Below are 21,693 nucleotides of genomic sequence, written 5' to 3' on the forward strand. Positions count from 1 at the left end.
TTAATTGAAGTCTCGGGCTGTCGTCCCGAGTTCTCCGTGAGTGAACGGTGATTTGTGCTTTGTGGCCGTGGATGCGAACGACGAAGCCTCCGCGGGGTGTTTTGAGATGAACCGCGCTTCCATTCCACACATGCTGTGTCCATTTGCACCACAGGGGAGCACCGCAGCCTCGGCGAAAAAAAAAAACACAACAGGAAGTCTCTGACAGACGCGGCTATCTTCCCTGGAGATATGCCCGCCGGGCCAGATGTTCCTCCTCTTCCCTTTGCCTCAATGTCTGCTCCTCACCCTTCCAACCTTTCCCAGAGGTCCCGCCTACTTCTCCTTTTTTTTTTTTTTTAAACCAACCTTTGACCTCTGATACAGGAAGTGTTACCGTGTCGCTCGGCCGGCGTTAATCACCTCCACGTGCGCCGCGTTTCGATTTGTTCTCGGCGAGCGGCCAATGGCGGCCTTCCGCTCTCTGGGTTTCGTGGCATCAAAACTCACGTTAGTCTTTCCTCGGGCATTTGGTGATGGAAAAGGATCCATCGCTCCCCCGCCCATCTGAGCGTGTGTACACCCCCCCCAACCCCCACCCCACAAGGTTAACCGCCGTTCTTGAATTCAAATTCAATTCGCTTTCCATAAATGAGTTCAGAGCTGGGTTTTAATCTCTTACCAGGACTAATAAAATCACTCTTGACACGTTTGATCTTTAGTTCCCACAAAGAAATAGTGAGGTCAAACTGCACTGGTCATGGGTTTCGTGCTAATAATTGTTTCCTGAGAGCTTCAATGGAAAATATTCCCCTTGATGAAAGCGAGGATGTACTGTGGGAATCTATCATTTGAATGGGTTCAGCCTTGCAGGAAATTCAAACGTTTCCTTTCTGTGCGGTTCAGTAGGCGTTCGCTATGTCCAAAAGCGTTCTGGACAACGGCAGACAGTTTTTATGTCCTCCCGTCCGCAGCGGCGCGATGCGTTTGAAATGATACAATTCAAGATATATGGGATTCACCATTTAGGTACCATCCATCCATTTTCTGAGCCGCTTATCCTCACAAGGGTCAACGGGCAGGAGGCGGGGTACACCATGACCTGGGGCACATCACGACAGACAACAGCCCCACTCACAATAACACCCAGGGGCAATTGAAAGTGTACAATTAAAGGTCCAGTGTCATGTAATGCATGATTTTTAGTATGTTATTAATGAAAAAAAGGCAGCCGGAATGGAAGGCAACCCATCCGCTTTTTGTCACTCCCGCCATGAAAATCCTCTCGAGGGATTTGTTTTCGAGTAGAAGCAGGAAGTGACGGTCAGGCGGTCTCGTATGGTTCTACTAGTTTTACCTGCTGGAAGATAGCTCGTTGTTCCTTCGTGTTAGCCAAAATGCCGGCTCGTTGCATTGCTGGATATTGCTCGAACACTCGGGAGGATGGATTTGCCCTTGATACGTTTCCAAGAGACCTGGTTTGTCGTTAAAAATGGATTGCACGGGTGCAAAGGATGAAAGTTTCTTGGGTTCCAAATGAGAAGTAGGTGTGTATAGAGCTACTAAAAAAAAAAAAAACAATAGTTGGTGGGGGAGGACGTAATCCTTTCTGAGGGTAACAAAAGATCCACGTCTGTAAATCAGAGGTGCTAAATGTGTCTGTGCCCGTCAGATCACGGCTTCGGCCGAGCTTCCGTCTCCCGCGAGCCGCCGACCAAGCCGTGCCTCGCGGACGAGCACGGCTTCGACCGGGCTGGCTCATAAATACTGTCTGGGAGTCTGTTGTTGGTTAGAAGTAATCCGCATATCATCTAAATATGGTTTAAAACAATAGGGTAATATTGCCCCGGACACTTCACTCGATTATGAGATGTTCTCTTGTTTGAAAAGAAAGAAAAAGTGTCTCATAGCAGATGGACGGACGAGCCGCTGGCCAAGCCGTGCCTCGCGGAAGAGCATGGCTTTGGCCGGGCTGGCTCATACATACTGTCAGGGAGTCTGTTGTTAGTTAATAGTGATCCGCATATCATCTAAATATGGCTCGAAATGGTAATATTGCCACGGTCACTTCACTCGATTGTAAGATGTTCTCTTCTTTGAAAAGAGCTTCCGTGTCCCGTAATAGGTGGCACAGCCTGTTTTCAATGGCGAATGTCGCGGTGTGACGTAACGAACAGACGTTGCAGGCAATATGGCGCCCACCCGGATGTCGAATGAGGCTTCCGCAACTTTGCGCATAGATAACGCCCTCTCTGGTCATTTTTTTTTTCATATAGACATTGAAGTGAATATTGTTATATGTATTTTTCATGACAATATCTATTTTAGAATGTTTATAAGGCATGACACTTGACCTTGAAGCGGGGACTATAGCCTTAAAGGTAGCGTCTTACACATGGAAACGCGGCACTAAAACTGTAGAAGACTGAAACGGAACGTGAAAATGCTTTTAAGCGAACGCAACGCTCCACAAAAAGGTAACATTACCGAAATACACCTTGCGTTGCGGGCCGTTGGTAAGCTTCTTGAGTGCGCTGTGTACATGCGCATCGTCCAAGGCACACGGAAACCACAGCTGAGTGTGAACCAGATCTGGTGCGGCGCTGACAGGAAGGAAGCGTTTGTGCTGAATGTTGTGAAAACTGCTCTCGATTGTGTATATGCGCTCATGGTAAGAAAAGGAAAAATGTTAGCAACAGTAACAAAACGATACAATATCTAACTCAAATTGGAATAGCCACAATCTGTTATTTTAAAATGCATGTGAAAATTGGGATTTCTTGACAGTAAGTAATTTATTTTTATTCGTCTATCAGCGATGGAAAAAAAAAATCACTTTTTGTGACATCTTTGCTTAGTGGCATGCTTTCAGATTCTTGGGGAGTAGCACTCAGTAGTACTCAAGCAAGAGTACTGTTACCTTGGAATAATACAAGTCAAGTAGAAAAGTAGTCCTCTAAATAATTACCCGAGTAAGAGTATTTTATTTTAAAAGAAAAAAGACCAATTACTGAGTAGCTGGTGAGTAATATTTGATGTATTTTCTTAATCCTAGCATGATGCGCTCGCATGGCGTCAAACGTCACCAGCAGTTCCCCTCGATTGGGGGAAACCGAGTCACGTGACCGCGCCCAAGGAAGAGCTCGATCTGACGAAGCAAAACATATACTGTACTTATAGAGCTCGTGCACCTACGTCATCGAATCACGTCACTGGCCGGAAGTGCCGATCAAACAAACCATTCTTCAATGCGAATTCGGTTGGAGACGTCACGGGAACATGTCTTGTAGCACGACGCCCAGAGTTTTGTCCGAGACCGTTAAACATTTAGAAAGTGATGATAAACGAAGGTAAGTGAAAAAATAAGATAAACTTGCCATAGAGGACCCATATTTAACGCCGAAGTCAATGTTTTCGCCGATAAGAAATTGGATCGTTAATTCGCTTCCGCTTGTCTTGGACAAACGGAACTACACACGGATCTGGTGAGTAAGTCGTCAAGATTTACACGGAAGAGTTTGAAAGCGTAGAAAAGTCTGGACGCATACAAATACTTGGTTGCTGGATCTGTTCTCAATCAAGAATAAATCCCACATAGTGTTGGAGCTACGTAGATATTTTCAATACAAATACTAATATTTAAATAAATGACCCCTGGTTTTACACAAACTCGCATTCATTAACAATGATTGGGAAAAAAAAACTTGACCTTCGGTAAACTTCTATTTGACAGACTTTAAAAAAAAAAAGCATTATCCTCAAAGGAATCCAACGCGTATTTAAAAAAAAAAACTAAATCAACGGCTGGGATAGGCTTCAGCCCCCGTACACGGAAAAAGAGGTTTGTCGAGAAGTTTTACCGAAGTTTAACGCATAGCCGCAACACGCCTCGTGTACGTTGGCGACGACTACCTGTTTTGTGTTGTTTTAACGCATTGTTCTCAAAAGAGCCAACTTGGCATTATAAATACTTCTTGGGAATTTGAGATTGAGAAGAATAATTCCTTCCTGAAATGAAGTGAACGCTACACACGTGTGTGCATATTTTGGTTGGGCACCATCCGTCACCTTTAATTGCCGAAAAACCCATCGATATTTTCTGTTTTGTTCAGCTGATATTCCATGGATGGATCTCTTTGAATATCTGTCTCGTCTGTTGTGACAACCAACAGCACAACAGGGTATTCTAAATATTCTGCTCCGGTTCAATGTCCCCCACACTGTCGAGCAGCTCTTTTTGACAGGCAATATGGCGCCGTGAAAATGGTGACATCACGTGCACGCGCTCTATTAAAATATAACATACAAGAGCAGAATGCAGCTCAGTGCAATGGAGCAAGAGTTGCATTAAAAGTACTCAATTGTATTGGAGTAAATGTAACGCGTTCCGAGCCCACCCCAAATACCCCCTTTGCTCAATAAAGGTGGGGGAAACGCTTCTCTTACGCTTCTTGGGTTTGACCCCTCAAAACTCGACATACGCGCAGAGGAATACGAAGCCCAAGAAGTAATCTTGAAAAATTGTGCCGCGCGGACATGCACCCCCTCTTCCTGGCCAGTCTCGCGATTAATGCAAAGCGCAAGCCGTCCACAATGGCCCCCCTTTCACGTCCTCCTTTTTCCCGGCCCGCCACTCGGAATCCGGGAAGGGCGGTCACGTGACCCGGCCTCGGGGGCGGGGCTCCCGACTGCAGCGGCGCAGTCGGAACCGGCTGGACTTTGGGATCGAGGCGTGCGGGAGAGAGGACGAGAAGAAAAGGAAGAAGGAGGAAAAGAAAAAGAAGAAGAGGGTTGGGTGAGTGGAAGTCGTTCGTGTGTCTCGCCGTGTTCCTTTTTTTTTTTTTTTTTTTTTCGGCTTTTAAGCCCCCGGGCAGCGAATTGTTTTCGTGGGCGGGAGGGTAACGAGAGGAAAAGCGGAGCGTAAAAGTTGATGAGCGCTTTGAGGTGCTGCAGCGGCCCTGTCAGGTGTCTCCTGCGCCGGTCAAGATGAGCTGTCGTTTGGCAGGGGATAAGTTCAATAACAGAAAAAAAAAAAGAAACATTTTTAGCAGTACTCTTCTATCACACACACACACACACACACTCTCCAGCCCATCTACCCCCCACCCCACTTTAGCCCGACCTCCCATTGTGTCTTGCATATGCGTGGATAATCAATGCGCTTCACTGGGAGGGAGAACTTTACTTCTTAACACGGAACAAAGTTTGATCGCTAAAGCGATGGAGCCAAATTCAAAAAGCATTTTTTTTTTCTTGCTCCGGTGGCAAAAGTTCAGGAAGAGTTGACTGGTTCAAACTGTGTTGCACAGCAGGAACCCCTGACGCTTGCGGTTGCCTGATCCGAACGGAACCGCAATAGGTTCCCAGTTGTCTTTTATGTGCCCGTAGTTTTGTGTTGCCAAAATTCTTCCTTGATTTTGCCCATATGTTCAAACCACAAGTGAGTGAAAAAAACTCACAGTATGCAATTAAGACATCACTTCCTTCAAGCCGCCACATTTATTTCTGTTGCAGCGTCTCAATTAAAGCCACTAATTAGTTTTTGTTTTGATTGCGCTATTCGAATGAGCTCACTGTTTGCACAATTCATTGTGATTGTTTGAAACTGTTTTTATGGATTGGATTAAATTTCTATTAGAACACAGACATCCTAGTCTCAAACTACACAGCTGATAAACAACTAAACCAAAGGAAATGCTCACATTAGCTTAGCCTGTTGCTGTCCCTTTGTTGCATATCTGCAACGTTATACTCCACACGCTCCACTTTGCTGCAGCGGTTTGTTTGCCGTAATTTCTGGAAAATAATGCGCACATTTTTCCCAAAATATGTTCAAAAAGTTAATAGAGCGCATTATATTTAGGTGCGGATGAAAGATAAAAAATACAATCACATTGTATAGTAGTATAAAGGTACATAGTGGTAAAAAATGCATACATATACAATTCGATATGATATTCGATTTCTTATGTTACACATTTATATATATATTACGGTAATCTGAGCTCTCTGATCGTTAGCGTAGCATGCTGGTTGCCACTGCGTCAAAGATCAGAAACGACTGCCCAGGAGTTTAACTTAAACTAAAACAAAAAATGTTGACGACAATGGCTAGTTGTGCAGCTGCTTTTAAAAGAAATGTCATCACTAGTGGCGATGACGCCGCCAACCCGGAAGTTGCGCGGCTGTGCGAAACTAAGATAGGTCAATGACTTCAACTGGGTAGCAAAAGAACGCGAGCTCAAACTACGTCGTACGAGCAACATGGACACGCAACAAAAAAAGGGAGAGCGCACACAAGTGAAATTCTCGCTTTTTTAAAAAAATGTGCCAATTACGCTCGTTTCTACATAGTTTGAGCTCACGTTGTTTTGATAGCCACCTGACACTAGAGTGAAAGCTGACTCTTGGGATTAAAAAATAAAACTATTTCAAGTCATCAATGATGAGTTCCACAGCGACGCACCAAAGGTAGCTACTATGGATCTTTTTCGGATTGGCGATGAGTCGGATGCTTCTTTTGAAGGCTTGGCCAAGGATGTCTAATAAATAGAGGATGAAACTGCACTATGCATAAATATTTTATGCAAAAAAATGTTTGTTAAACATTGTTAAATAATTGTTATTTTTAAGACTGTAATATGTTTTATCATCAGTGTATTAATAACATGTTGTGCCACCCTTGAGCATTTATTTTATTTGGTTGAGGGATTCAATTCCAGGGACCACGACAAGCGTGTCCCGAGATTATATTACCGCCACATCAGCACATGCACAGTGATTATTATTAATGATTGTTGTACGGACAGTTTTTCCAAAAACAATACAAGTACAAACAAACAAAATATAAACGCAGATCATTCTGGCAAATTTGTGATGCGCATTGTACATTGGTAGAAGGGTTTTCCTGATAATTATTGGGTCAGGTTTGGGGGTGCGCATTATTCTTCAGGACGCATTATACTCGAGAAATTACGGTTTTGTCTCCTCTTGGATTAAATTGTTTTGCTTACCGCGGATAGATAAATATGCAAGAACGTCTTGTTCAGACTTGCATTGTGGCCTGTTTTTCCACATTTTGCCATCCAAGTTGTTCATAGAAAAAGAAGTTCCATGCCGACAGAAGACATTGCTTTGTATTATTAATCTTTTATTGCTGTTGTCATCGTCATTTTTCCCCCCTCCTGGAGCCAGCATATCTGCAGAGAGGAGTCGCTTTAAAACAATTTAGAATAAACAAGCGTGTCTGCAAATATTCTGGCCCACAATATAGTTCTTGATAGTCGTGCAGCATAATTGGATCAGCGTGTGGAGTCTCTCACGGCTTTGTCCTGTTTACAAAGTGAAGAATGTGGAAAGGTAAGAGGTTGGAGTACATCTCAGCTGCGTCTTTTGTAAACAATCTGCTCTCTGTGGGTCGCTCAAGTCGTACACATCAGCTGGGGACAATGGCTATTTTAATCAGATTAAAGTTCCTTGCTGTTAAGCAGGTCATGAATATTTGGGTTGCAAAGTCTGGGGGGGGGGGGGACAGTTAGCAATGTAGTTATGTTCAAGTGACATTGGGATAAAGATGGCATGTTTTTAAGTGGACTGAATTTTAGCCGGGCTTAAAGGGGAATTCCACTGGTTTGCATTAACAATGTATCCAATTGGTCATGAAATATGTACTCTATTTTGACAATATGAAGCTAAATCCTCTCTCATTTAGTAGTGTTTTGAGAAGATTTTTATCGACGATTACGAACTTTCAGGGGTGCTGCCATTTTCGCAAGTCACATGACCTACGTGCGCGGAAGTGACGTGTCACGTGCCTCAACAAACGCTCGATTGCATGGGACAACATTTACGCCCAGCGCTGATTTGTCGGATTTATCCTCACCCGATGAAAAAATAGCAGTATCGGTTGATCGGGAAGACGGAGGAATACTTCCATACACAGCCGTGAGCTACCGAGTGGCGGGGCCGTGAGCTCACGGCTGTGCATGGAAGTATTCCTCTGTCTTCCCGATCAACCGATTGGCGGGGCCGTGAGCTCGATCCCCGAGATCCCCGGAGCTCGCTCGCCGGGGAGCAAGCTCGCGGCCCCCCCCCCCCCCCCCCCGAGCCCCGTAGCTTGCTCACACGGCTCGGGTAGCGAGCTCGCGGCTCCCCCGAACCCCGGGAGCTGTGCAAAACACTATTAAATGAGAGAGGATTTAACATCACATTGTCAAAATATAGAGTACATACTGTATTACATGACCTAATGGATGCATTGTTAATCCAAACCAGTTGAATTGCCCTCTAAAGAGTTAATACAAAACCAGTACCAAAAAAAAAAAAAAGATAGAAAGAAAGTGTTCTTCATCTGTTCCTCCTCACTCTTGTGGAAATGAGTAATTTGAGATTTTCATCTGGCGTTAACTGCTTTGGCCACGATCCTATAGACCGTCGAGCGAAATTCTCTCCACGGGGCCTCGGGCGGTTTTCCCTGCACTAAACCCGATGCCCCCCCCCCCCATTCATTATCCCGGGAGCCGTAAAAGAAAACGATTAACCAATGCGGGTGTCCATCCATTGTTTTCTCTTCTTGCGCTTGTCCTCATTAGGGCCCTGTGGTAAGTGGAGCCGATCCCAGCTGCTTTTGGAAGCCAGGCGGTGTGCACCCTGGACTGGTCGCCAGTCAAACGCAGGTCATTGCTAACAAGGAGGAGGAATGTAGTTTTTCATTTTATATTTTGATTAGCAACTTTTAGTTTCCAGCACTGACGGATATCTTTGAGATGACCAGACATCAGGTTATTAATAGCCGGCGTGTTGGCGATATCGCAACAGCAGCCACGATCAAGCGACGAACAACGCGGCCTGCAACGATACAGCCCCGGGTTCGATACCTCAAACGGCACAGGTGCTCGGCAAGTCAGGTGTCCGCTTGGTCCATTGTCTCACGAAATTGTCGGCTGCTGTGGTTTTAAAATAGGCGCTCGTAATCTTGATGGAAAGGGGGAAAAAAAACGCCCATTCTTTTTTTTTTAAAATTTCAGAATACTGTGACTTAACCTTTAGGAAAAAAACTGAAAGATAAATCGTCGTCTTTCATAAACTGCCACGTTCATGGAATCATTAACTCTTCAGGCAACTTTTAAGTAACAAAATATTTTAACATTCTTATCCGTCATACCGGTTAAACAGTGTAATAATTTTTTTTTTTTTAAAAAAAGGACTTTTTAGTACGAGTATTTCAAAATGACAATTGAGTGAGCTCATGATTTTTGCCCTTTTCAGTTTTTGAAGGTATTTCACGACTGAGATGGAATGGTTCTTTCCACAGTCTGAGAACATTTCAAGTTATGCCTTGTCTAACGAATGTAAAAACAGATTATGCGCAAAAAAAATTTGTAAAAATGATAGCCCTTGTCAAAGCTTGTCCTTCCTTTGCCGTCAATCTTGCCAAAAAGCCATAAAAAAAGTAGCGTAATCATTTGATGCTCACTAAACCGAGCTTCACTTTTTTTTTTTTTTTTTCTGTTTTGGACTCTTTGGATTTTTCTCGGAAAATTGGCATGACACCGCGGGAGTTTGATTCAAGCGATTCCGCTGTAAATTTCTCACCGTATTGAAAAGTGTCATTTCCAGATGCCGCAAAAATGACAAGCGAGTTATGTTGAATTGGCATCCGTTTGAAAAGCTCGGTCGTGCGTTCGGAACAACAACAACCTCCTCCGAGCCCCGACAGCCTCTTTCCTACTTTATACGGGATGTTTGTACGATTTACTGCGCAATTTATCTGCGTTAAAATCTGAGTTATTTGTCATGTAATCGTTCCCCTTCTAGCCGTACCATCTGACTTCCCTCGCCATGTGCCTCACACACGAATAGCCGTCGTCAGAGAGGCTGCGTCACAGCAACACTCAGAACCTCCCGACATTGTCGGCCTTTGCTTTGTTATTCTCTCGTGGTCTGTTTACACAGATTAAAAACAAAAAAAAAAAACAACGTTGTTCAGGACAACATAGTTTCGTGTCGATCAACGGTCTTTTGAAGGAAACCAAACAGTTGAGATTGCTTCTCAAACAGCACGGTTGTCTTGTTTTGTTTTTTTCTAGGTACGAAGGTGCAAACGCATGAAAGTTATGTTTGACTGAACTTTCGCAGGACAGGCGTTTATCCGCGTTTCCTCAGTGAGGAAAGTACGATTTGGGCAGCCAAGTCGCGCCATCTGCTTTAAGGTTGAAAGTCTCTGTGGGCCAACACGGAGCTGAAAGATGAAAAGGGCCAGGAGCATTCTTCAGAGCTTCTCCGGAGCACCCGTGTGCGTCTGCGGCAGCTGTGGCCGTCGCCGACAGCCCCCCATTCCTCCTGGCCTTGACCCCCATCACGTGGTGTCAAGGACCACATCGGGATTTTCAATCAGCACCTTCTGCGGGGTTTGAGCAGTGGTGGTAATAAACGGGATGTGTGAAGTGTGCGATCGCACGGGGTGGCGTAGTGCCGTGGGGGGGGGGGGGGTGTCATACGGGCAATATTCTCACCCACCCCGCAGTTGATGCACAGGTTTAAAATGTGACGCCGTACCACCCGTTGTTTTCGCAGCATTGAACATTTGCCGTCAGCTGTTGACGTACTCCCTGGGGGTTCGTCGGGCGGCCGGCTATCATAAATGTTAAACCTGTTCGGTATTTACGATCGCAAATCCAAAAGGGTGTGGTCGACGCCGAGTTGAGGCTAGCCAGGGACTGTCTGTAAGAATGCGCCCAACAGGTCATTATTGATACTTTTGATACTACATTATTGTCGCGGGCCACATTGGAGTTCTGGTTTCACTCAGAGGGCCGTTAATGACTGTGAAATCTTAAACATTTCAACTTCATCATATTTACACGTTAAATTTATGAACTAGATTTGGAATCAGAAATCAAGGGCAACTATTGTTGATGTTTGGTAACACAAAACTGATTGCGATATCGCAATGTTGTCGTTTATGATTTGACAATTTGGAATTTTGATCCACATTTGAACAAGAATTATTGAGGTTGACATGTACGATTTGCCTTTGTGGGCCACATAAAATCATCTGGCGCGCCAGATCTGGCCCCCGGTGCTTGAGTTTGACACCTGTGCTTTAGGGGATTGAGACATACTTTGTTGGTTATCTCGAATACGCCACTCATAAGAACAGTTAGCGCTCACACCTTGATTTTTTTTTTTTTCCCCTCATGTTTTTTATTTTTATTTTAATAATCTGTAAATGGGGCGGCACGGTGACGCAGCTGGTTAAGCGTTGGCCTCACAGTTCTGAGGACCTGGGTTCGATCCCAGCCCCGCCTGTGTGGAGTTTGAACGTTATCCCCGTGCCTGCGTGGGTTTTCTCCAGGCACTCCGGTTTCCTCCCGAAAATATGCAACATTAATTGGACACTCTAAATTCCCCCTCGGTGTGATTGTGAGGGCGACTGTTCGTCTCTATGTGCCCTGCGATTGGGTGGCGACCAGTTCAGGGTGTACCCCACCTCCTGCCCATTGACAGCTGGGATAGGCTCCAGCAATCCCCGGGACCCTCGTGAGGATAAGCAACTAAGAAAATGGATGGATGATCTGTAAACGTTAAAAATCGGGGTACCTCACTTTTCCTTCACTAGAACGAGTCAGGATATCACAGAATGCAGAAAAACACAGTACACGATATAAAAACTTTTGACAAAACATTCAGTTCCCACATGCGAGCCAGTTACTCTCAGATTTAAAATTCATGCCTTGGAAATTATGCTTGGCCTAAAACTTTTCGGTCCCTTCCTGCAAGAAGTGACTGACTGGAAAACGTGAAGCTATTTGGATGGCTCACAACCGCCTCTGCGTCAGCAGTTGGGGAGCTTTTTCCAAAGCAAGCCGTTATGTTTTGTCAAACACTTTCATCATTCTTTGGCCAAGGTAACTGCAGCATCGATTATTCAAAGTCTTGAGCTGTCCGTCTGTGAAAAATAAGCACGGTCGGGCTGTGATGGGCATCTGACAAAGATTTGCTGTCTTTAGACCGCGAGTAAGTCTTCTGCTTTCATGGAATAAACAGCCGTGAAAAAGTTTACAAAATGGGCTTTTCATCTGCTTACACACCTGCTTCCTTTATGTGCAGTTAAAAAAAAAAAAAAAATCTTAGTACGCTGAAGAAAATCACACCATAAAGTTGAGAGCGTACTTTATCGTGCATGTTTCAATACTGTGATCATGTGCAAATACACGTGTCGGAAATCATGCTCGCCCACACCTCTGCCTGTTCCCCATGTCGGGTTGCACAATATAGAGAGCTCATTCATAACCGCTTCCCCACACGACACGGCGCTCTGTTCGTGATCGTCATGGCTGTCTCACGATATCAAATCGGGTTTTTTAAAATGAGAGCGTTGCGTAAACAAAGCTACTTACATTTAGAGGGAATTCTCGGCCACTGTCCCTGCCGCTGCAATGCATTATGGTAAATGACCAGTTTGTGAGTGACCACCGATCGGTTGGCAGTTCACTCGCTAAAGACATACAGCCTCACTCACAATCACACCGAGGGGCAATTTAGCATGTCCAATTAATGTTGCATGTTTTTGGGATGTGGGATGAAACCGGAGTGCCCGGAGAAAACCCACGCAAGCACGGGGAGAACATGTACACTCCACACAGGCGGGGCAAAGGTTGAACCCGGGTCCTCAGAACTGTGAGGCCAACGCTTTACCAGCTGAGCCCACCATGCCGCGCTTCCTTGTTTAAAAAAAAAAAAAAAAAAAATCACCTCAGGCTGTGCTTATTTGCGCTGGATTGGTTTTCATCTTTGTGCGCAATTGCGCAGTGGCGCAGCTTCGGGGGAACATTGGTCGGGACCAGACAAAATAAACGACGTATTTCAATATGTATTTCTACTCGTAACAAATTTTACATGCGTGATTTTTCGTTCTCGACTGTGCAGATTTGCGAGTGCGATGGCGCGCATGCGCATACGCGCCTGTCGAATCACAGCGACTGGGTTGGTCACTACTTTTTGCTGTTTTCTGGCAAATTTCGAGCACACTTTACAGGCCACTGAATTTGATATTATAATAATCGTCATTAGTGTTATAGTATTCTCCGTCTTGTGTGTGCGTGCACGTTTTGGAAAAATATAATCAGAATCAGCTTTCACGGCCAAGTATGTAACAACACACAGGGAATTTGTCTCTGGCAATTTTTGAGCAACTTAAGTATGAGTGCAAATTCCAGTCTTTATGCGCCAAAAATGTCCCACTTGTAATTTATTCCCATTTATTTCAAATACATCCATCCATCCTTTTCCGTGGAATGATCCTCCCTTCTTTTTATAGTTCTACCATTGGGCCACTAAGGGGGGGGGGGGGACACTATATGTGTGGGCAGACCAAGAAAAATACAGCACATGGACACCGACAGGAAAGGAGGAAATTCAGTCAAGGTGAACCAGGGCAAAAATCCAGGGGTTTCCTCTCATGAGAGCATTTTCATTTTTTCTTTCATAAACTGCAGACACGTATATGTGCTGACAGTGTTTAAGGACTGTCAGTAATCATTTGAGTGGAAATGCAGATAAGCTTACCCTGCACGCCGAAGCTGAAAAGGGAAAAAGGATCGGTAGAAAGAGAAACCGCATTTGAGCGAGAAACTTGTTCAGCTAACGTCTCCCGTGTGGCAAAAAAAAAAAAAACCCTCCCTCATTCGTCATGCAGCCATTTAAATGCGGTCAAATATTCTGTGTACTTCCATTCATTTGTTATTCAGATGCGTGCGAAGATCTTTATGCATTGGTGCGGGAACATGGGAATAAATCACTGCAGTCGCATTGTAGTACCACACCGCAGCAAGCATTTATGGTTACGACATAGCTGGTTGAATCATTGAAAGCCATCTCAGTCGTTTTTATTTGATTTGTGCCGATACATATTTGGACTATAGACATAACGAGCGCAAAACAGCACCAACTAGAATCGTACTTAATGCAGACCTCCAAAACTGTTTGTGTTCCATTCCCATATTTGCGGATTTGGAGCTGGGGACGAACGATTCCACTGGGAATCGAGCAGAAAATAAATTTACCGTGATTTCCGGCCTACAGAGTGCACCGGATTATTAGCCTCACCCAGTACATTTGTAAAGGAAATACCATTTGGTACATACATAAGCCGCACCTGTGTAAAAGCCGCAAGTGCCCACATTAAAACACGAGATATTTACAAAGAAAGACGGTTCGCAGAAAGAGTTTTCAAAGTTTTAATACCAAACCTTAGCATGCATAGGATCAACACGGTAGCACGAAGAGGGATGTAAAAAATAAATGGAAAAAAAACATACCGTTTAAAAAAAAAAAAAAAAAAACAGCCGCGGCAACTACACAGTAGCAACATCGTAGCGCAGCACGAACAGACCCGGTTAAAAAAAAAAAAAACATACCTAAGTCACTGAGACATGGCAGTAACACAGCAGAAACACGCTAGCGCAGTGCTAACAGGTCCGGTTAAAAAAAAAAAAAAACATACCGGTAAAAGTCACTTCCTCGCCACATATATTCCACTGGTCTCACTCTTACCTTTTCCGCTCAAGTGCCCCTTTGCGGCTGTTATTAAAAATGCACAAATTAGCGGCTAGACCGCAGCGTTGAAAGCGTGTGGAAAAAAGTCGCGGTTTATAGTCCGTAAATGACGGTACTCTAAAATGGGTCGTAGTACCTTATTTGCACTCTTTTGCAAAGACAAACAATCTCTCAGGCAATATATTTGAATACAAATGGTGCAGTAGCACATGTAGACATGGACTATAACAGTACTCACAGACATTCTTTGTCCTCTGCAAAGAGCTGAGATGAGCTGATTATCAGTCAGTCTAATACTGTGTAATACATATTTTTCAGTCATTTTATGTATTTAGGAAATAATGCCTCAAAAAAATATCACAGTAGTCTTGTTGGAGTTCTGTAAATGCTCAATGGACCAAATGTATGTGACCCATGGGGCATCCTTTACTTGATGTGCCTGAAGCGCATTCATAATTTTGATTGTTTCAAATTGACTTTAGTGTATATTGCTCCGCCTTTTGGCTATTTTAGTCCATGATAGCATGACTCGTAAAAAAAAAAAGCAAAAAAAACATTTTTCTCATTTGTACAAATCCTCCCAACCTAACGTTTTAATGCTCAATACCAGCCGTTGACCACACATCAGCATCATTATGGTTCATGACGCGTTGTATATTTCATGAGTTTTTCTCTCCCCATTTTTTTCTGCTGCTGCTTTTTCCTCCCTGAAGGATTTTCATAACGCGTGGGACAAAGATAAGCGGAATAATACATGTGCATTCATTTTCTGATAGACGACGACCCAGTACGGACGTTCCACGTCAGCCAAAACCTGACCCGGGCTTCATTTCAATGAGAGCGGAATTGTCTTTTGAAGGGATCGCGTCCGCTCGTGCGCAAACGTGGATCCGAACTCGTCTCCAGCCATTAAAACCGAACCGTAACCTCGGCTAATCCGCTCCCGAGTCACAAGGTGAAGACAGAAATCATCTGATCTGATGTTTTTATTGGAAGAGGACTGTCATAGTCTCGACATCTGCTTTCACTTGACACTGTTTTCATTAAGGGAGTTCAACGAATCGCGTTGTCAGTGGGTCAAATATTTGAACGTGTTTTATTGTGAAGGGTCAGGTGTTGATGATACAGTGGAGCAGAAAGGAAATGGTGCAATTAAAGAGTCCAACTGCTTCCATCATAAAGAAGTTGACCTCTGTAGAATAAAACCCCAAAGCCGCGGCGGTCTGAAACCTCCGCAGGCGAGATTGTGTGTTCCCGGGTAAAAAAAAAAAATGGCTGACTATGCTGCCTGTAAAGGAGATACAAAAAGTCAGCACACCCCTGTTGAAATGCCAAGTTTTTGATAGCAAAAGAAATATCTGGAAAAGCTTTTCCAGAAGTACTTTGTCCTGTCATCGCTAACCTGTGCAACGCAATTGGGAAATAAAAATAAATAACTGAGATAATGTAGCGCGCGTTCGCTCTGATGACTGGGAAGTCGTTATGTTCGGAATTAGCTAGCTCACGTTCAACGGCAGTCGTTTCCACCGTTTAAAGGGCCTCAGAATCAAAATGAATTTCAGATGTTTCTAATTGGCTTTTCCTGAATGATTTTTCTTTCGAGCAGAAGCCTGAATGGCTTTGTGTTAACGCTGACTGCTATTTCCAAACAAGTCAAATCAGATTCTTCAAGTTGTTATTCAAATGTTGAAGTTCCGTTATTTGAAGGTAACACAGTAGTCTCTCAAGTGGTTTTAATCCATGAAGTGGTACAGCCAGACGTGTGTTTTAATCTTGCGTTCAGATTAGTTGTGGCGATATGAGTCACAGTTTACGTCTCCGCTCGTTTGTCGCGCAATTACTCATCCGGAAAGGTCCGCCCGTGTGGCGAAGGTCATCGACGCTGTTGTCTTTGCGGCGCATTAGAACGCTCTAATTAAGATGTGACTCACGAGACGCCCCTGCAGCCTCGACACTTCACGGAATACATATTCAGGTGTTCGGCATCGGAGAGACGCGGCTAATGGCCAGCGCCTTGTAGCCCAGTCCAAGATGAAAATAGCCTGAACATTTCAGGAACAGAAGAATTAATATAAAACGGGTCACGCCTGCTTTCTCTGCACGTGTTCAGCTCGAGTTTGGTCGTCGTCGTTTATGTACTCGTCCCGGCTAGCGCGTTGCTGTATGCTTACAAGCACAAATCTATGACTGCAGATGGCCACGATGTCCAGCGGGGTTCTTGGCAGCAGACCTGAAACATGTCAGTCGAGCTCATTTGCGGCTTCCCGCCAACTAGACGGTCTCGTGAAGGAGTCCGAGACATGATTCTGTTGGATAAACCATCGCGTCCACTGAAGATAAATGACAAATGAGGCTTTTCATCCTGTTCCATCGGATCGTCTACATTCCCCAGCGAGGGGTTCCTTGAGGACAGAGAGCGACGTGGCTCCAAATCAGCTCCGGCCCGCCGTCGGCCACTATTCGGAGGACTCATGTTACAACGGGGATTAGTCTGAAACCCCCACTGTCAGGATTGCTTTTTGCTTATGACTTCAGTGTCCTCCCTGAACTGTTCTTGTTCCATTGAACGACATTTACCACCACCACTTGGGAGTTTGAGCTCGGTAAAAAGAGTTTGTTTACATAACAGTGATCTTTTGGAGTGTGAAATAGTATAGGACGCAATGTTTTAGATAACATTTTAACATTCATCCGAGCACAAAGGTAAGCTAACCACTGAAGAACTCCTATAAAGTAAAACTAGAACTCACCACACATGGAAAGAGGGCAATTAATCTTTGCCATATCAGATGACATGCGCGGATCCTATTTTACCGGATTCCGGTCCGTTCCTGGTTCCACGGTTATTGTCTAACGTTTCCTCTTTTGCCGTACTGGATCTCGTTGGATTACGCATTGGGTTGCGGCTCATCTCCGTTTCCCGAGATTTGGCCGGAGCACAGTGAGAACATTCATGCGATCAAAATCGAGTGGGAGTCGCGAGATGAAAAGCGTTGAAAGATACCACGACGGCCCCAAGTGGGTGTGGTGCGCCCTCGCGTACGCTCCGAAACTGCAGCTCTTTTGTCTTCATCCGGAGGAGCCGCGGAGGGAACTTGAGAACAACTCGGTGCTGTCAAAGCCTGCCTGCACACAACGCTGCAACAAGACATTTTTGGGCCTCAATGAAAACACTATTTGATACTTTACTGTAATGTTCCTTTGAGGACTCTATACGACGGTTCAAATCATTTTTTTTTTAAAGTTAGAATATTACTTTTTTAGCAACGAGCAATATTCCAAACCTGTGCTGTTGCCACGTCTTGTCAAATATGACGGACTCTTTATTTGATACACCTGCACAATCTAATGAAATTCAAGAACCGTGTCAAAAATTCTGCCGTTCCAAGCATAATAATTTGGATTGAGACTGTCAGAGTTACTGATTTAACAATAAGTTTTATTATTGTGGTTGCAGTTTGCAGTCGTGCAGAACTGCACCGCATCGTGATGGCAGCCGTTTCCAATAAAGCTGCTTGGCTAGGCCGCTGATTTCCATTTCAAATGAATGGTCGCCCATGTAAAATGTTCCAAATATTCGCTGCCCGATTCCCAACATCTTATTCTGCTTTTGCTTCTGAGTCTTGTGCGGCGGACTGGATTATTGCGGGCATATCAACAGCAGTAACTTTCGACATTTTAACAGGAGCACTAAACTTTTGCCGACTCTCGGGCGGTGGTATCGAGGGGGGCTTTTTGCGTAGATGGCGAAAAGTAAACTTAAAAGTGGAATATCCGGGTTTTCCAAAATCCTTGCGAGATTTGCGTGGAGCCTCATTTCAGACCCTGTCTGAAGAAGGAAAAACAGGAAGAGAGCAGCTTGCAGTGAACCTCTGGCTGCCCCACAGTAGCGACATTTACATAGTTTCCTCTCACCGAGGGTGGGGAAAAAAACCCAACTAATTCCGGTTACATGTAGCATGTTGTCGGTTAAGCACGAGCTTGGCGTTTTCTGCCATGGCACAGGAAGCGTTGGCTCCTCCCACAGAGAGAAGCGTGTGGTACACACCAGCGCAATTGGCACAGTTGTCAATCGTTCTCTTTGCTTGTTGCAACAGTGCCTCGGCACATGCCGTATGGAGTCATTTTTTTTGGGTCTCGCTACAACTCCTCAATAGTGAGGTAAGGCGGCATTAAATCTTCAATGACGTGCACTTACTTGTAAGCTACAGGTGGATATGTTAGGTGTATTGTGTACTTTATTTATTGCCATCCGCTGATGTATTATTATCATTAAACTGTCGTGTTTACCTGCGAGCTACGTAAATATGACGGAACCGTGTCTGCCATGAAAGTCGGTTCCTCATCAAGTCAAGCTCTCCGTATACTTCCTTCAGGGTCCGAAGTCAGCCTGAGCCACGGCAACATGTCCGACTACGCCAAGCCGCACCACCCCAACCCAGCGCACGGCAAAGGGGAGAAGGCCCACCACGCCGGCGACTTCAGCTATGTCGGCATTGACGCCATCCTGGAGCAGATGCGGAGGAAGGCCATGAAGCAAGGCTTCGAGCTCAACATCATGGTCGTGGGTGAGTCGCCACCGCCGCCCGATTTTAAAGCAAACACTCGTGTTAGCTTTGTGCGGTTTGCACATCCACCTCACAGTTTTAAGGTTAGGGGTTCATATCCGGTCTCGGGCCTCCCCGGCTGGCTTTTTCACGGTCTCCCGGCACTTGAGGGGCTTCCAGTCGGTACTTTGCCTTCCTCCCACATTCCCAAACATGTGCTTCTTAAATCAATTCAAGACTTTAAATTATCCTGGCGTGTGAATGTGAGTTGGCCTCTTACCCTTAAGTCAGTTAGAAAACTCCAGAACATCTGGAGTCGAGATTCGAACCCAGAACCTCAGACCTGCTGGACTCGAAGATTTCTTTGACTGTGCCTTATTTCTTCAACAGACGTGATTTTCCCACTTGTAGGCGGAATTCTGTCTTTTTAAATTGCATTGATTAAAAAAAATTCTGCAATATTCTGACCATAACCCATGCCAGAATCCACACTCGTTCATATTCCGGTCAGACTTTTGCAAGCGAGGTGGAAGATTAGATACACGTCTGTTGATTGGTCGAATGTGTTCCTCCTGACCAATGAAAACGCTTGTTGTATACGAGGCAGATCATAGGGCCATTTGCAAGAGAACAAGATGGCGGTGCTCGAGAGGAAAGACCCCTCTCGAGTGCAAGAAATTGATAAATATGTCAAAAATAAGTTCGGATGGGATTGGATGGAACGAGAAATTGTCGATACAGTTGGAGAGAAGGAAGTTGCCACCCTGTTAAGCGACATTCGCAAAATCGATCGACCGCCACAATAACGAAGTGAGAGTTCAGAAGCAATTACTTGTAAAATTGTCTGTAATATTTACTGATCACGACATATGACGTTGATAATTGTTGTCAAATTCATGTGTTTCAATCATTGACTACAACAGGAAATGAAAATACGAAATACACGCTATGAAAGCACGCTCGCACGCCATGACGCAAATCTGAATTCGAGTTAGTAGTTTACTTAGTAGAATTTGTATTTGCAATTTTTTGGGGTAAAGTTATGCACCTAAATAACGAACGATCGTGTTGTGTACATTTTGAAAACGGAATAGCATTTATTTGTGGATGTACTAGATATATTTCATCCATAATACAACTTATAAAACTTGCACGTTAAATTGGTGATCATCCTATAATCATGCTTGCAGCCCCCAGACACCCCCCGGCTATTTTTCAGTCTTTTTTTCATTCAGTCAAATCACATGTCTGCTTTTTTTTTTTTTTTCAAATTTTGAGAGCATTTGAGTTGGATGTTGCACTGTTTTATTTGTTTTGTGTGCCATCATAAACTCTATGAAGGAATTATTGCACATTATATAGGTCTGATAAACACGATGATGAGAAATAAAAGACTGCATTCCTTATGTTGTTACAGGCTGATAAAATGAGCTTATGTATTTTTATTGAACTGCTCCCATTGTTGTTGTGTTCCCTTGCATTTGCGTGCATTCACGTCAACGTCAAAGCAGGAAGTGCTCCGGTGGTGGCGGTTAAGTGTAAAGTCGTGCTACTTTGGGTGCACCACTTGTCTGGGGGTCAACATTTTATGCATGAACAGCCTCTGAGCATAACTCATCCAGTTCACCGGCCTTGTTCCTCGGTCATGCTTTTGTTGGCGGGAGCACATATTTGTCGTAAAAATAATTCAAGAAGACTTTAACTGCCCTCCAGACTTCGCAATGTGCACGCAGCCAATGCAAAAAAAAAACAACAAAAAAAAAAAACCCACACTCCACTTGCTCTCAAATAAATAGCTCACCTTTCAGACCATCCCGTCCTGTAGCGCCACAAATGCTTCCTCCGTTTTGTTTTTTTTCGTTCTTTCAATCAGTCGCACATGTTTTTAATACAACCCAAAGCTGTAATTTTTTTTTTCTCGTGTTTACAACAGTTATTGACTCAGCACTCAATTCAATAAAGACAATCACATGGTAACCATTATGAATATTTTGGGGGTTTGGCCGCCACATTCCAAAACGTGGAACAAAAGCAGTTTCAGTTTATGGATGAACTTCGGCGCGGAATTACTAACACGAAGTTGCTGAGCTCTGCAAGTGCTTTGCAAGTGCGTGCATAAATATAAATGAAGGCCTAATTTGTCATGTTAAGAAATGTACCTTTAATTTGGGCAGGATGCATCGTTTTTAGCCTCCTCACTCGCTCGTCCCCGTTTTGGCACGGAGCCTGAACAAGCGGGGCCGTGTATGCAATTATGCTTAATTTGCATTTGAAAACATTTGTCATGGAAAATAATACAAACAAGCACTGCAGCAGCACGGCGACACAGAGAATGACGTTTGCTTTGTGTGACGAGCATGTCATGACTATTAAGGGCCCTGAGGGACTTAATCTTCTTCTTTTCCTTTCCGCTTGTCCCATTAGGGGTCGCCACAGCGTGTCATCTTTTTCCATCTAAGCCTGTCTTCTGCTACCTCCAGTTCTGCTTCCTGTTTTCTCTTCAGTGCCACCGTCTCTAAACCGTACATCATGGCCGGCCTCACCACTGTTTTAAAAACTTTTCCCTTCACCCTAGCCGAGACTCTTCTGTCACATAGAACACCAGACA

The 21,693-nt window shown here is 44.4% G+C and overlaps 1 protein-coding gene across 4 annotated transcripts in view; it reads left to right on the forward strand.

Moving 5' to 3' along the window:
* Positions 1-21,693, forward strand: part of septin9b (septin 9b) — an 86,940-nt gene that overhangs the window by 51,231 nt on the left and 14,016 nt on the right. For 3 of the 4 annotated variants that reach the window (XM_061828759.1, XM_061828760.1, XM_061828758.1), the window contains one exon: positions 18,915-19,106. In XM_061828759.1, coding sequence (XP_061684743.1) covers positions 18,915-19,106 — 192 coding nt within the window. Of the gene's footprint in view, positions 1-4,615; positions 4,775-18,914; positions 19,107-21,693 lie in introns of those variants that run through there. The other variant, XM_061828761.1, reaches the window with a different exon arrangement.

The sequence above is a fragment of the Syngnathoides biaculeatus genome, chromosome 9 (genome assembly GCF_019802595.1).
Source record: "Syngnathoides biaculeatus isolate LvHL_M chromosome 9, ASM1980259v1, whole genome shotgun sequence".
Classification (NCBI taxonomy): domain Eukaryota; kingdom Metazoa; phylum Chordata; class Actinopteri; order Syngnathiformes; family Syngnathidae; genus Syngnathoides; species Syngnathoides biaculeatus.